Source organism: Chiloscyllium plagiosum, unplaced genomic scaffold (assembly GCF_037043375.1).
Source record: "Chiloscyllium plagiosum isolate Xiang-an unplaced genomic scaffold, Cpla_swu_hap1 HiC_scaffold_42, whole genome shotgun sequence".
NCBI classification, from domain to species: Eukaryota; Metazoa; Chordata; class Chondrichthyes; order Orectolobiformes; family Hemiscylliidae; genus Chiloscyllium; species Chiloscyllium plagiosum.
Window position 1 is genome coordinate 5,589,869 of NW_028270180.1, and position 17,281 is coordinate 5,607,149.

Consider the following 17,281-nt stretch of genomic DNA (forward strand, 5'->3'; position numbering starts at 1 on the left):
AGTGTAGTCAATTGACGTCCTTCAGTTTAAAAGGAAGGTCATAATTTTATCATCAACCCCCTTCTCAATTGTGCAATTTAGATCAAGACAGTTGTAGGCTTACTGGAGATCAGAATGAAATGGCTCTCTCAGGAATTGGATTATGTCTAGTTGAGAAGTGATGCCTCTAGAAGATTGTTCCTAGTTGGAATCTGGCTATGCAGGAATGTGGAGGTATTGTGGAGCATCAATGTGCAGTGCCATGTCAAGGGAAATTCACTGCCATGATTCTCAATCTATACCCCAGCAAACTATGGATATGAGTGTGTTCAAGGCTGAGATCAATAGATTGCTGGAAGTTAAGGAACCAGTGGATGTGGACTACAGCAGGAAATGGCAATGAGGTTTAAGAATCAATCCTGATCTTGTGGATTAATGCAGCAGCTCTGAGGGACCAATTGTCTACTCCTGCACTGATGTCTTATGTTCTTGTCTTCTTGTGGTGTGTGGACTGAGGAGAACCAGTGAGGGGAGAAGGTCACAACAAAGAAATTATTTATTGTCCCCACAAAGCTAATTCTGAAACAGAAGAAATTAAACCCTCCAAAAGTTTATAGTTAAGCAATCTGCTTTGTTCTTCTTTAAGAGACACTCAATCTGTTCAGCTCGCCTTTCCTGGATTTCCATCCTGTTGATACTCAAGAGGTACGTTCACCACACAATGTTGCTATATATCCCCTTTCCTGGAAAACAATCTGCCCTCTGCCCTGTATGTTGTGAGACCCTGTCCTATATTGATACAGTTAACTCTTGACAACCCTTTGAAGTGGCCTAACAAATCTCTCAGTGAATTAGAAACAAAAACAGAAATCACTGAAAAAGCTCAACAGGTCTGGCAGCATCTGTGGAGACAAGTCAGAGTAAACGTTTTGGGTTCAGGGACCCTTCCTCAGAACTGGACCTAAAACGTTACCTCTGATTTGTCTCCACAGATGCTGCCAGACCTGCTGAGTTTTTTTACAGCAATTCCTTTTTATGATTTACAATTTCCGCAGTTCTCTCAGTGAATTAGGTCTTTTAAGAATGGCAACATATGCCAGCAACGCCTAATTCAGACAATAATTCTTAAAACAAAAATATGTTCCAGCTTGTAATACAGTTTGGAGTTGACCCAACATTTTAAAATGTGACAGATGTATTTAGATAAAAAACATCCCTGGCATTTGATGGAAAGACCATTTTATTTTGAGGCAGACATTGCTACAACCAGTAATATTGCACCAAAACTGGTTATTCTTGTACTAAACATGGGAACCTAGAGACCAGACAGACTACTGTAAGAAAACAAGAATAACATATTTAATAATAGATTCAGTCTTTCCAAGGGCAGTGAAACACAGACAGAACAAGGCTCTTGTACAGGAATAGGTCTATGTACTATTACATTATGGAGTGTTAACAATGTTTTGTATGTAAAATATGTCCACCAGACATATGTTGCCTCTATCTATTGTAAATAGAAATGGTTTTGCCAGATATCTTGGGTTTCTCTACAAGCATTTAAGCAGGAAGAAGTTACAGCCAGAACTCCTGGGGCAGTCACACAGCTTCCCAATCCTGGCTCCTTTTCTGACAGCACACTGTTCCCCAACATCGCACTGGAAATAGACAAAAACAAGACCTTACTGGTTAATGACTTCAATGCAGTCTGAGGCTCCTCCATTGGATATAGAGGATGCCATTATGTAGAATTAACTGCATACAAGCAGGACAGTTTATCCAATCAGGGCACTGCAGTTGCTGATCATCCAAATCTTTGTTCACTGATTCTATCAACGCAGCTTTCTCTACTCATAAACCAAACAAATTGCATGAAATTGGAATTCATTTGCTAACATAAAGTTATGTGTAATTGAGTAGTAATTGGGTAATGAGGCAAACAGAAAATAGCAAGTTTTCCAGACAACAACTTGCATCTATCTCGTACTTTCGATATAGTAAAAGGTATCAGGGGTTCTATCCGACAAGATTTGACCTGTAATAATTTTGAAATGTTAAGACCAAAATCTTGGTCAAAAAAGCCACTTTTAAGCTGCATCTTAAACAAGTCAGAGAGGTGGAGGTAGAAATGGATGTACAGGCTTCTGAGAGCGAAGAAGAAGTACAATACTGGGATAGTGATATACAAAGTGATTTGTACAATATACAAAGGAGAGGTTAACATTAACTGGGTGTGCAAGTGGTCCAAATCAAAGCCATTCTTCATTCAATAATCCTTAAGTCCAAAAAGAAAAATGATTTTAAATTCCTTTAATGATAAGTCAGTGAGGATAAATGAGTGAGCAACTCACCACCATTTTCTCAAGGGCATTTAGTGGAGGGCAATAAATACTGGCTCAGCCAGTGATGCCCACACGCTATGAATGAATAAACACATTTAAAAAATCCAAGTTCATGAATTATTGTTTGATGGGTAAATTCACACAAGACATTGAATTACTCTATACAAGTTGACTATAAGGATATCATTCAGTTTATCCACATTACTGACATTTTATCAGATGCAGAAAGAACCGTGGAGGAGAAAGTGAGGACTGCAAATGCTGGAGTTCAGAGTTGAGAGTGTGGTACTGGAAAAGCACAGCAGGTCAGGCAGCATCTGAGGAGCAGGAGAATCAATGTTTCAGGCATAAGCCCTTCATCAGTCCTGATGAAGGACTTATGCCCAAAACATTGATTCTCCTGCTCCTCAGATGTTGCCTGACCTGCTGTGTTTTTCCAGCACCACACTCTCGACACTTAAAGAACCAAATCAATTTAATCTTGCCCTTATCTGTGGGGTTTTCCAATTTGCAAATGGATACAGTTCTATAATCTGCACAAAGACAATCCATCTTCTGGTTTAGTTAGTTCTTTTCAGTTGTCTTTGTATTAGCTTGCACATAGGTTTGATGTGAGGGGGTCCTCTGGCATTTCATCCAAGTGGATAAGACAAGTTACATTGAAGCTTACTATATAAGTGTTGTCCATTAATCCATTACAAAACTATCACTGTCAAATACAATCCACAAATGACCACTTTCCTGCAGAGTTAATGAATGATAAATTGCCAGGAGGATTCTTTTGCTTTTTAGCTTGGAATGCTAACAGCAATGATAGCATCCCTACTACTGAAACACTGAGACCACTTAACTCCTTACCTGCTGTGGATGGAACCAGGGATCGTCTGGCCTCTGTTGTTCAAATTCACACATGACATTACATTTGCCATCAAAATCAGTACAAAGGAAAGAAGGGCTAAATCTATCTGGATTGGTGCATCTCATGATGTTCAATCTTTTTCACTGAATTTCAGCTCTGACTACCTTTCATGAGCCATAATTTGCTGGAAGTAGAAGCTGAGAAAGGTTCAGCAAAACTAATGCAGCATCCGGCACTTCAGAGGTCAATGGACCAACAAGAGTCTACTTCCTTGCCCAAGGAGATTTCAGAACTGAGAAATGAAGGAAAACTGAGGAGAAGGACATTATAGAGTGTATGAATTCAGTGTCAAATTGGATGTTAAAAGAGATTTTTAAATGGGGGAAAGATTGGATTAAGAATGGAGAGAAAGAGGCAGAAAAGAAAAAGAAAAAATGCTTAGGTTTGAAAAATGTTCTAAAACTATTCACAATCTGAAGGAATGAGACATCACACTCTTAATTGTTCACTGCCTGGGCAAAACAGGTTAATTTTTAATCCATTGCATTCTGACAGAAGGTTGTCAGTTTGAAATTTAATTTCCTGTTCAACAGATGCTGACTTGCTGAGTACATCCAACATTTTCTGCTTTTATTTCAGATTCCCAGCATATTGGGTTTTTGTTTTGGCTATCAATGATCAATTTGTTTAAATTTGCATTGTCAATTACAGGACTTAACTTTCCACAAGGATTTTAATAACCAATTCATGTGCAGAAACATTACTGTGAGGAAGGTAAGTGTGAGATATTCTTTTCAGCAAAGGACCTGAGTGTTGAAAATTGTCCAATTATTTGTGTCGATTTCAAATTAATGGGTTTTGTCTCTATGACCAGATGCTGCTGAGTTATTTGCACATTAACAGTATGCATTATCCATCATTTCTTGTCAATACAATTGGTGAAGGGTACAAGTTTGATTCCTGGTCTGTATAGGATGGGGTCATAGCAGAGACTCAATAACTGGTCCCAACTCTTCTCATGATTAGAACAGAAATTGCTGGAGAAACTCAGCAAAGAACTACTCTGAAGAAGGATCACAGGACTTGAAGCATTAACCCCACCTTCTTCCACAGATGAGGCCAGATCTGCTGACTTTCTCCAGTAATTTCTGTTTCAGATGTTCAGCATCTGCAGTTCTTTGGGTTATTCTCCTTATGATTAGCCTCATGATGAAAAATATAAGTACTTGAGGATCATGGTGGTGGGAACAGGTAGGAAAGCAGAGTTTAGGTCAATCTAATCAGTCATGATCTTATTGGCTGGCAGAGCAGGTTTAAAGGACTGAATGGCATCATGCTTCTATTTCTAATGTTGTTACGTTATACCATGTTGGAAAATAAAGCTGTGTTCAGCTACATCGTTAAATTTCCTATTATTTCTCATTGAGAATCAAAAGCAAATTAAAATCCTTTCACTTAGCTTCACTGAAAATGTTATTTTGTTTCAAGTTTGGAAAAGTTTGTTCAACTCAAAGAAATGGTGGCAAACTCTTCCAACAGAAACAAAACTGCATTCATCTGCAGAAATTAATCAGATAAAAATGGGCTGTTGTTTGAGAGCTTTATCACCAGCATACAAATCAATTTCAGAGAATAAATTCAACTTCACTGAGTGTGGTATGTTTTCTGTCATTGTCAGAAAGAGATAGTGTACATTTCCTGTGCTTGTCTTCATGGTCCATAATAAATCATCAAATTGCTATAAAGAGGATTATCCATAGAACCCTTACAGTGTGGAAGAAGGCCAGTCGGCCCATCGAGTCCACACTGCCACTCTGAAGAGCATCCCACCCAGACCCACCCTCTCCCATGGCTAACCCCCCCAGACCTACCCTCTTCCATGGCTAACCCTCTTCCTGCACATCCCTGGACACTATGGGCAATTTAGCATGGCCAATTCACCTCACCTGCACATCTTTGGACTGTGGAAGGAAACCGGAGCACCCGGAGGAAACCCACGCAGACACTGGGAGGAATGTGCGAACTCTACAGTCAGTCGAGGGGGGAATCAAACGCGGGTCCCTGGCGCTATGAGGCAGCAGTGCTGACCACCGAGCCACTGTGTTGATTATTTCATACAGGACCATGTTTCAATGATTTTTTTGGGGGGGAGGGAGGGGAGATAAATTTTGTCTAGATTACCTTTGTTATTTATTTGGTCATTTCTTCAGTTTCCTGCAAGTCTCCAGCAATATTTACGTTCAGTTCTCCCAGCAACATCTTTTAAATCTCCAGCAGGTTTGGAGCTACTGAAGCCAGGTCATTACTGAACAAGAAAATTCCTTTGTGCACGCAATGGCACTTTATCAAATACACTTTTCAGTCCCTTTAAGAAACCTTTTGTGTAAAGATAAACTGGAAGAAGGCAATGATTTAATTACTGCCTAATTCTGAACCTCTCAATCTTGGGGAGAAATTATGATGACGACCAAAAGATGAACTCTACTAGAAAGAACAGCAAGGATGTTGATTTACTCTCTGGGCAGTTTCTTCCTCACCCTCGATGTTCTCCCCCAGGATGCTAACTGGGCTTTAGACAATGTGTGGGTGCGTGAATCTTGGCTGGTACGGTGGTTCACTGGGGTCTTCCTCCAACTGAAAGGAGCAGGACCACAGACCATGTCTCCTTTTTCAACACTGGGACGCTGCAGTCAAATACAGAATCCCAGGTCGCAGATACCTGGCTATGTTCCCCTAAAATTGTAAATGAGGCGGGTTGGAGGCAAACATAATTCAATGGCCTGATTGCTGTCTGCTGGCAAATGTGCTGAATAGAGTGAAGAATAGATTAATTATGGACGAGTTGAACCGAAAGGTTGTTTTCATGCTGTAGAGCTCGAAGATTTTATGTGGGTGAAACTACATCTCCGAAAAAGCTGGAAAGAATGGGTCATACAGGTCTCAGTAGGAAACCCTTTCATGTTCTACATGAATGCAATGACAGTCAGGCCATTGACAATGTAGACACTGGCGCCTACCTCCCGTCAGCGCTGAGCGGAGACAGTCCCAAGGCAGGATTACAATTGCTGAAGCCGACCAGCACGACTGAAGGGAGTGCTGTAGGTTTCCAAGGTTAATGAGAGACGGCTGTCTCGCATACGGAGTGGGTAGGATATTGTCCTGGCGCTAGGTTATCGACACAAAGTGCCGGTGTTGTTTCCGCTCACCTCCCATGGACAATGCCTTGCAATAGCCAAGGGACGTGGTGGGTGCAAACTGAAAGTGAATTCTCCTGTAAATTGATCATTTCATCCCGTTTCAAAGGGGGGGGGGGGGGGGGTTGACAGGGAGGCCGTCAGTCAGATCTTGAACAGCCTGGACTTTGGGGTTCAACTGTGAAACCAACCTCCCCGCTCCCCTCAGACTCAGATTGATGGGAGAACCGAATTAAAATTGTTTCAATTCTCGTCAGACACTCAGTGGGAATATCCCATAACCAGTTTAATAAAGGGATATGTGTGTTTCGGACATGGTAGCCAGGTCACTGGGTAGGGCCATTTACTGACCATTCCCTCTGCTATCTCACCAGATGCAGTCCCAGTTCCCAAAAGCAACTCAACAAGATTTGGGAAGAAATTCTGTGATGGAGACAGGTAGCACAGACAGGGCAGTGACCAAAGTGGGAATATGGGATGCCCGGTGCAGATTCTGGGACCGGGAGAGTCCCACCTCAAATGTTGACAGTGCCTTTCCCTCAGGCAGTAACTCGGCCGCTGGCCGATCTCCTATTCGAAAAACAAAAAGGACATCTCTCTTTCTCTCTCTCTTGCTCTCTCTCACTCCCTCTGCAACCCCCAGGACACTACAAGGACTAGAATAGAAAGAACAGAGCCACAGCAGGTTGACGTTACCAGTGGGACTTGTCCAAACTTCTTTTCCCAGGCGGGGAGCCGTTTCGTCTGCAGTTTTTCCAAGACTTCTTGCAGTGCTCCGAGCTGTGGGCCAAACCAGGTCACATTAAAAAATAAATAAATCAGCCGTTTAAAGCATTTTTATCGAATTGGCTTGAGTACAAGAACCTGAAATGGAGTCGGAACTCCTCCACGAATTATTGGGATCACAGGACTGCCATAATATCTGAGCCAAATGGAATGCTTCCTACAACATTTTAACACGCACCCCCCCCCCCAAAAAAAACCACCCACCGACTCATCAAGAAACTGACTGAATCCATTGAAGTTACCCCTCACACGCTGTCATGGTGGGAATTTCGTGCCCTCCATCTCCAATCCCTTTACTCAGGTGTTTGCTCACTTCAAATAATCGTTGTGCTTAAAACTTTCAATGTCTTTTTCTTTAAAAAAAGGGTCAGATCAACATCTTCGACAAATTTCTTTAAAACAAAGGCACATTCAATAGGCAAACGGTAACAGAACTCTGTTTTTTCTCTCTCTCTCCTCACAGATGCTGCCAGACTTGCTGAGTGTCTGTTTTTAATTTCAGGTTCCCAGCATCCACAGCTAGCTGCTTTTATGTTGCCAAATGTTCACACTAATGACTATGAACGTTAAACAGTACCTCATCTGTCTCCTTCTGTTAGGCACACCCAAGAAACCGTTAGTTAAGGAAATAAAAAAGAGGATATAATACTGACCAGTTCCTTTTCGCTGGAAGGGTATGGATCTTTGGGGTAGAAGTCTCTCAGGGCTCTGGTCTCTAAATCCGAGTTGTCAGAGCCGCTGGCCAGAGACAGAAGGACAGAGAGGTAGATGGCGGCGAGTAGACGGTCGCTCTCCATGGTGCTGAACAGAGGCTCACCCTCAACAGAAGAAGACTTGGAATGTTCAATCAGGGACCCAGCTTTTTATAGAAGAGCATTGCTGATCTATAAGCACTCACATGCTCCTCCCAGTTTTAACGGCGAGCTATTCAGCCTTGGCGATTGGTACATTGAAGTTTTTTTTTGTTATTGTTGAAAGGTACAACAAAAAATGGTTCACTCCCGCTCAGCAGTGACCAAATCAGCCAGCTCCAATCGCACAACACTAGTCTTCACACAGTCTGATGAAGGGGGATGGGGGTGGATGGGGAACACAGATACATTTCAATCTGAAAGTCTGAACAACTGCAAAGCCTCATTCCGAAAGTAACTCGCGTTTGAAAAGTTATTTTTGTTAAAAAGCGGGGTTTGATTAATAGTCAGAGGAAGAAAAGAGTGGTATAAGGAAAGATATAAAGCAGCTAAAAATGCTGAACTGTATTCCTGATGTGCTGAATTATTTATTTAAATCAACCATTCTGATGTCTCTGGCAGTGCTAAGTGCTGTAATGTTGCTGTGTTGTTAGCGGGGTGTTGCAGTTCCCATTGGTATCGGTTCGGATCCAGTCTACTTGTTCTGTTTTAATGAACTCTTGGCACTGGGTACACCAAGGTTTTACAGTTGAGTTCTATCTTTCACTTTTAATGAGGACACAGCGTCCTTAAGGTGTTCAATTAAGAAAGAGCTTGCATTTTTTTTTGTTCCTAGGGATTTTCCACAGGGATTCATGCAACCAATGACCTTTTATTTCGAAGTTGGCGAATCTGTCCGTTTCAGCTAATGAACGTCCCATAAGCACCAATGTGATAAATAAACCAGTTTCTGTGGTTGAGGAAAGATTACCAGGTTGGAAACTGAGAGAACTTTCTTGCCATTCCTTGGAAGATTGCCCCAGGATGTTTCACATCCATTTGTGCAGGCAGACCGAGCGCAGTTTAGCGCTTTGGTTCATCTCCAACCCTCTTGATGTCCCCATTGAATTGATAGCTTTCCAAATGTGCTCCGGATTCTGGACTGAGACTCAAACTCACCGAGTTTAGCAGCAACACTGAACCCCACAATTCTGCTAAAGATTCCAACTCAAACAATGCTACTGTCTGAGCGAATATGTGAACTCACTTTGCTCCGAGTTAATGCCGTTCATTATTGACAACGTAACAGTTCCATTTTTGCAGAGCCCAGTGCCTACCTTCAAAAATACCTTGCCTCCCTGAACGAGACTGTTAAATATGGAGAAACCGCGCAGAACACTTCGGTAAATGTATGTTAAGGACTGGTCTCTCTTGACTATGAACGAAGGTTGGGATTTACTTCAGTCGCTGTTGTATTTTGAGTTAGTACAGTTTTTTTAGATGGAATACTGCATGCCGCCGTATGGAAATGTAAACAATTTGTTGATCAGTGAACTATAAGTTTAATTCAGGTATCAAATAGTGAATTTGCAGTCGTGCTTTATCCTGAATCTCGTCCGTATTTTCGCTTCAAAGTCTCATTCAAGTTTGGATGCGGTTCTCTACAGCCACAGCCTTTTACTGGTGGCTCAGTCAGTATTGATAAGTATTGGAGGGCTTCAACTATGAGCAGCTCCACAGCCAAACCCACTGCTGCTTTCACACACACACACACACACACACACAAAGACAGAGGAGCACTCTAGCATATACATGGCATACAAGCACAATTATTCTAGTGCGTACATAGGGACTCCGAAAGGGAAGACCTCACCTCTTGTTACTCCATTACCTGTTCACCATATACAAAGCACCTTTTACAAGTCAGGAGTGTGATGGATTTTTTCTTAGGAGCCTGCCATGTGTTGCCCTGTCAAATGCCTTTCTAAAATCCATGTAGACAACCACTGCACAACTTTCAGCAATCCTCCTTGTTACTTCCTCAATACATACAATTCAGTTGGTGAGGCATGACATTCCCTCAACAAGTCTATGCTGACTATCCCTGATTAATCCTAGCCTCTCGAAGTTACTGCTACTCTTTTCTCCCAAAATTGATTTTAATAATTTCCCCACCACTGAGGTCAGACTTACTGGCTTATAATTATTTGTCTGCTACATTTGCTGACCTCCTGTCCTCTGGTACCTCACCTGTATCTAATTAGGATTGGAAAATGATCCTCGAAGAATCTCACTGGCTTCCTTTAACAGCCTAGTATACAATTCATCAGGCCCTTGTATCCAAGTATGAATCAAATAAATCTCCTTTGGACCATGTCCAATGTCAATACTGTAGGCTGTACTTTGTGTCATATTAACATTTTTCACACTATAAGAAAGAAAACCTGGTATTTATGTGCACCGGAATCTCAAAGCAATTTGCAGCCAATGAAATATTTTTGAAGTGGAGTCAGTGTTGTCAAGTAGGGCAATGAGAGATCACATGCATGTACAGCTTTACCCCCACCTGATGAATAATGTTTCAGAGACAGTATGTGTTCTTAAAATACACCTTTAAGACAATCTATTGAGCTTTTTTGATTTGATACCACACAGTTATACTGACAGTACAGAGGGTGATAAACCCAGGTTCAGTGAGGTAGCCTCCACCTTTACACTGTCCTCCAGAGTCAGAGTGATTCCTGAAGTTAAAGCCCTCAGGATAAATTCTCCAACCACCAACATTGTGGAGCCTTGCCACTAGAACACTGGCTAATGGGCAAACTCTCCTGATATTCCTTCTCTCCTTTTGGAACATTGTCACAAGACAATCAAATTTCATTCCTCCCCAGTTGTAAAGGAACCATTATATTTAAATATGTTGCTAGATATCCCTCATATTTCTTTAATTATTGTCTGTGTATAATTCAAAATGTGAGTTAGAGATATTTAAGAGAAGTTTGATATTTCCCATACCACTCATTTCAGAAGATGCTTATTGACATGAAGTCCCTTGCCATCATTATTTGCTCTGTGAATATCACTTGCTTCTTTGAATACATTTACACACGAAAGGAAACTATTTACTTAACATTAGCTCTCTGATTCAATACTTTTTTCTTTATTTACACATTCCAATAAAGTCTGATTTTAATCTGAATAGCATGATGAAGATCTTTACAGACCTCCTACACAAGACCTCTGACATTTGAAACTATCATTCAAATCCAAAGGTGAGGTAGCCTATTTTATAGAAGTTCATAAAACAGTTAAAATAGCCTCTAAAAAGGCAATAAAACTTGGATGCAATATAGAGTACTGAGTGGAGGATGTGGGGGATGGACAAGGGCTCTGGAGTTGGGATAAATTGGATAATTCTTTGCAAACTTGTAGCACAATCACCATGGGCTGAAAGGCCTCTTCTTTTTTATAGTTGTTTAATGGGATATAGACTTCACTGGTTAGGTCACCATTTGCTGCTCATTCCTAATTGCCCTGGAGAAGATGGTGATAAGATGCTTGAAATAGAACATAGAACATAGATCATAGAACATACACAATAGAACATAGAACATAGAACTGTACGGCACAGGAACGGGCCCTTTGTCCCACGATGTTTTGCCGAACATGACTCCAAATTAAACTAATCCCTTCCACCTGCCCCTAGTCCATATCTTTGCATATTCATGTGCTTATCTCAATGTCTCTTAAATGATTCTCCAGTACCTACTTCCACAATCACCCTTGGCAACGCATTCCAAACACCTACCACACTTTGTGTAAAAAACTTGCCACTCACATCTCCTTTGGCTGTCAACCTTATCTGTGCATCTCATAAGTTTATAGATTTCTATCAAGTCTCTCCCCAGCTTCCAACAATCCAGAGAAAACAACCCTTCTGCTGCATTCCTTGGGTCATAGGGATGCCCACTAAGCTATAGGGAGAGACTTTCAGACTTTGACCCAGTGACACTGAATGAATAGCATTATATTTCCAAGACAGGTTAGTGCACAACTTGGAGAGGAACCTATAGGTCATGCTGTTAATTGATAGCTGTCATAGATTTGGAAGGTGATGTTGATGGATCCTTGGCAAATTGTTGAATTGCATCTTGTACATGGTACATACTGTTGGGTGGGTTGAATGTACAATAGGATGAATGGGGTGCCAATCCAGTGGGATTGCTTTGTTCTGGATTGTGTTGAGTGTTTTTGGAGCTGCACTCATCCAGGCAAGTGACTTGCAGGCCATCACAATCCTAACCTGTGCTTTATAGATGGTGAACAGGCTTTGTGGAGACTGGACGTCATAGAGTCATAGAAATGTACAACAAGGAAACAGACCCTTTGGTCCAACTTTTCCACGCTGACCAGATATTCCAACCTAATCTATCCCATTTGCCAGCATTTGTCCATATCCCTCCAAACCCTTCCTATTCATATACCCATCCAGATGCCTTTTAAATGTTGTAATTGTTCTGGCCACCACCACATCCTTTGGCAGTCCATTCCATACATGCACCATCTTCTGCATGAAAAGAATGCCCCTTAGGTACCTTTTAAATTTTTCACCTTTCACCCTAAATCTATGCTCTCTAGTTCTGGACTCCCCCACCCCAGGGAAAAGACCTTGTCTATTTACCCTATCCATGCCCCTCATGATTTTATAAAAGTCTATAAGGCCACCACTCAGCATCCAATGCTCCAGGAAAAACATCCCCAACCTATTCAGCCTCTTTCTTTTTAGATTAGATTCCGTACAGTGTGGGAACAGACCCTTCAGCCCAACAAGTCCACACTGACCCTCCGAAAAGTAACCCACCCAGACCCATTTCCCTCTGACTAATGCACCTAAAACTATGGGCAGTTTAGCATGACCCATTCACTTGACCTGCATATCTTTAGACAGTGGGAGGAAACCCACGCAGACACGGGGATAATATGCAAACTCCACACAGACTGGTGTCCAAGGCTGGAAGTGAGCCTGAGTCCTTGGTTCTTTTAGGCAGCAGTGCTACCACTGAGGCACCATAGCTCACATCCTCCAACCCTGGCAACATCCTTGTAATTTTTTTCTGAATCCTTTCAACTTTCCAATAAGAGGGAGACCAGAATTGCACACAGTATTCCAAGAGTGGCCTAACCAATGTCCTGTACTGCCATAACATGAACTCCCAACTCTTATATTCAGTGCTCTGACCAATAAAGGAAAGCATATCAAACGTCTTCTTCACTATCCTATCCACCTGTGAGTCCACTTTCAAGGAACTATGAACCTGCACTCCAAGGTCTCTTTGTTCAGCAATACTTCCCAGATCCTTATCATTAAGTATATAAGTCCTGCCCTGATTTGCCTTTCTAAAATGCAACAACTCACATTTATCTAAATTAAAATCCATCTCCTACTCTTCAGCCCATTGGTCCATCTGATCGAGATCCCGTTACACTCTGAGGTAACCTTCTTCACTGTCCAACACACCTCCAATTTTGGAGTCATCTGTAAATTTACTAACAATACCTCCTATGTTCACATCCAAACCATTTATATAAAAGATGAAAAGCAGTGGACCCAAAACCAATCCTTGTGGCACACCACTGGTCACAGGCCTCCAGTCTGAAAGGCAACCCTCCACCACCATCCTCTTCTACCTTTTACCTTGGAGCCAGTTCTGTATCCAAATGACTAGTTCTCCCAGTGAGTTCCTTCACTGCAAGATTCCAGCCTGCTGACCTGCTCTCTCAGTCACAGTTGTAGGGATGGTTCAGTTCATTTTCTGGTCAATGGTGGGGCACAGAATAATGGCAATGCCATTGAATGTCAAGGGGAGATGGTTAGATTCATTTTGGAAGTGATCATTATCGGTGCAAATGTGCAATTGCACCATATAACTAAATACCGAAAGAACTGCAGCTGCTGTAAATCAGAAATCAAAAACTCAGCAGGTCTGGTAGCATCTGTGGAGAGAAATCAGAGTTAAGGTTTTGGGTCCAGTGACCTTTCCTCAGAACACAATGGTCATGTGTTGCAGATTGTGCTAGAAGATGGCAACTTGTAAAGCTCAGAGTGGGAGCTCCATGTCATGTATATATTTTTCTTCCATATTGTCTAAAGAAACATCAAGCTTCAGTGATTGGAACGAGGTCAGCCAGTTGGATCTCATAGAATAGGAGTTGGGGCTGTCAATCTGGTCCAATCAGGGACCCCTAGCTGACATGAAAAGGTTGGATGTCAGGGATACTGTCACTCTGGTACCTGACTCTGAATGAGTCAGTGCTAAAGTCAAGGACTGTTCATGTGGAAATTAAGGGGAACTTGGTGACAGGATACTGGCCTGTAGGAAGTTACTTCACAAGCCTAAGCTTATATGAATATAAGAACCCACAGAAAAACAGAATTGGCCATTTGGGCATTTTTGTGTGCTATAAATTCTGTAGAATTCAATGTAAAAATGAAATCAGGGGTTAAAACTTGGTTAAATATGCAATTATATCTAAGAAATGAGACACCCTTTTTTTAACTAATTAAGATGCACAGTGCAGATATGTACTTTTGCCTTTTGTAGTATACCCTGGAGTAGAACACATTCAAATGGCTGTGTGATTTAAATCTAATCACTGTGTCACTGCACACATTCAGGAAGCCTAAACCACATTTGAATAAAAATTTTTTAACTGAAGCTAATTGCAAGCCACTGTGAGTTGGAGCAAAATAATTACTATGTTTTTGCATTTCTTTCTAAAATAAGCAGGAAATAAAGGAAATGAACAGGAGGTCACCAACCTCTGACAGAGAAAAAAAAAAGCCAGGTTAATAAATACAGGTATGCCTCACTGGCACAATGCCTCAATCCGGAACTGTGTGGATATTGAGTTCAAAAACAGAAATTGCTGGAAAAGTTCAGAAAGTGTGGAGCATCTGTGAAGAAAAATCAGAGTTAACATTTCAGGTTGAGTGACCTTTCCTCAGAAGTTATGGTAGCTAGGAAAATGTTATGATTCGGAGATGCCGGTGTTGGACTGGGGTGTACAAAGTTAAAGATCACACAACACCAGGTTATAGTCCAACAGGTTTAATTGGAAGTACTATCTTTCAGAGCGCTGCTCCACACAACCACCTGATGAAAGAGCGGTGCTCTGAAAGCTAGTGCTTCGAATTAAGCCTGTTGGACTATAACCTGGTGTTATGTGATTCTTAACTAGGAAAATGTTGGTTTTTATGCAGAAGATAGAGTAGGGGGAGGGGATAAGGAGTAAGTGATAGGTGGAGATAGAGCCCAAAGAGAAAAGAAGGATAGTTGGACAGACAAAGGAGTGGATAACGATCAGGCTAGGAGAATGAATAGCTATTAAAGGGGACTATTATTGGCTAGTAATGGGTTGTTTGTAATAGCAGACTAGGTGATAACAAGCCCTTGCTTCACCTCTACTTCTATCTTATCTATTCCCTTCATAATTTTATATGTCTCTATAAGTCCCCCCTCAATCTTCTAAATTCCAATGAAAATAGCCCCAGTCTACTCAGTCTTCCTCATAAGCCAACCCCCCTTCTCCGGAATCAACTTCGTGAACCTCCTCTGCACCCCCTGCAGTGCTGGTACATCCTTTCTCAAGTAAGGAGACCAAAACTGCACGCAGTACTCCAGGTGTGGCCTCACCAACACCCTGTACAGCTGCAACATAACCTCCCTGCTTTTAAACTCAATCCCTTTCACAATGAAGGACAAAATTCCATTTACCTTCCTATTTACCTTCCTAATTATCTGTTGTACCTGCAGGCCAACCTTCTGTGATTCATGCACAAGGACACCCAGGTCCCTCTGCATTGCAGCATGCTGCAACTTTTTACCATTCAAGTAATAATCCTTTTTACTGTTACTCCTACCAAGATGTATGACTTCACAGTTATTTACATTGTATTCCATCTGCCAATCTTTGCCCACTCATTCAATGTATTTGTTCCTCTGCAAAGTTTCACTGCGCTCTGCACGCTTTGCCATTCATCTTTGACACCCTACAAATGGTCCCCAACTCCAAATCATCCATATAAATTGTGTCTAATTGCAGTCCCAACACTGATCCCTGAGGCACACCACTAGACACTGATTGCCAGCCAGAATAACACTCATATATCTCCACTCTTTGCTTCCTGTTAGTCAACAAACCCTCTGTCCATGCTAATACTTTACCCCTAACTCCATGCATCCTTATTTTATGCAACAGCCTCTTGTATGGCACCTTGTCAAAGGCCTTTTGGAAATCTAGAGTCCAGAAGGCTGAAGAGTTCCCAAACAGAAAATGAGGTGCCGTTCTTCCAGTTTGTGCTGAGCTTCATTGGAGCACTGCAGCAAGCCTGAGACAGAGATGTTGGCCGGGGAGAAAGGTGGTGTTTTGAAGTGATATTGAGTGACTTGTTCTGTGATCCCTGTTTCCAGTTCAGAATTCTTGATCCCATTATTAACACTTCCTGCTGTTTGAAAGCTGGGCTGGTGAGGCAAGAGGAAAAGCAGTGAGGTTAACACGCAGGTGGCAATTTAACTCCCACTAAATTATATCCATCATTTCCCTCACATCAAGCTGTGCGTTTTGAGGTAGTGGACTCCTACTGCCCAGGTTTCGTGAATTCCTGTTCCTACCACTGTCCAAATGTCCAGTTAAGATCGTGGATCTTACATACGGTGAGTCAAACATAAGCCGTTCTTCTCTTTAGTCAAAGGGCAATAATTTTAAGATGAAATCCAAGAGGAGATTTGAGGAACATTCGTGAAGATCACCAGGGTCTCCTTGAACCTGGATACATGAGCGAAATGTCTACTTCAGTGCTCTTTGCTATATTTGATTCCCTCAGCTTCACGGTCAGTACCTCAATGTTTACAAAATCATACAATCACAGAATCATTCAGTACAGAAGAGGCCCTTCAGCCCATTGAGTCCATCATTAGTAATACTACTCTAAATCTACACTAGTCCCACTTTCCAGCACTTGACCCATAGCCCTGAATGTAATGATATTTCAAGTACTTATCCAAGTACTTTTTAAAGATTGTGAAGTTTCTTGCCTGAACTGCCATCCCAGGCAGTGCATTCCAGAATCCCACCACTTTCTGCCTGAAATTACTGTTGTCAAATACCCTCTGCCTTTCGCCTTAAATGACTCCCCCCTTGCTATTGACCCTTCAACTAAGTGACAACAACAACGTTTTAACCACCGTGCCATTCTCCTCATAATCTTACATACCTCACTCAAGTCACATACACCACCACCCCACCCCCTCTGCTCCAAGCAAGCAATTCAAGCATGTACATAGTTGGGGCTATTGCCCCTTTAAGAGAGCTGGTTAGATGACCTGGAGGGTCGGAGCTTGGGACCAGTTGAGAACAGGCTGCAGGGACGTGAGCGTCACTGTTCTTGTT

The 17,281-nt window shown here is 41.9% G+C and overlaps 1 protein-coding gene across 1 annotated transcript; it reads right to left on the minus strand.

Moving 5' to 3' along the window:
• Positions 1 to 1,319: 1,319 nt before the first annotated feature.
• cart3 (cocaine- and amphetamine-regulated transcript 3) lies at positions 1,320 to 8,010 on the minus strand. Its single transcript, XM_043680425.2, has 3 exons — positions 7,814 to 8,010; positions 7,071 to 7,154; positions 1,320 to 1,637 (listed from the first exon to the last, which is right to left on the minus strand). Exons 1-3 carry the CDS (start codon positions 7,955 to 7,957, stop codon positions 1,530 to 1,532), a joined length of 336 nt encoding a protein of 111 aa, XP_043536360.1. The 5' UTR covers positions 7,958 to 8,010; the 3' UTR covers positions 1,320 to 1,529.
• Between the last annotated feature and the right edge of the window lie 9,271 nt (positions 8,011 to 17,281).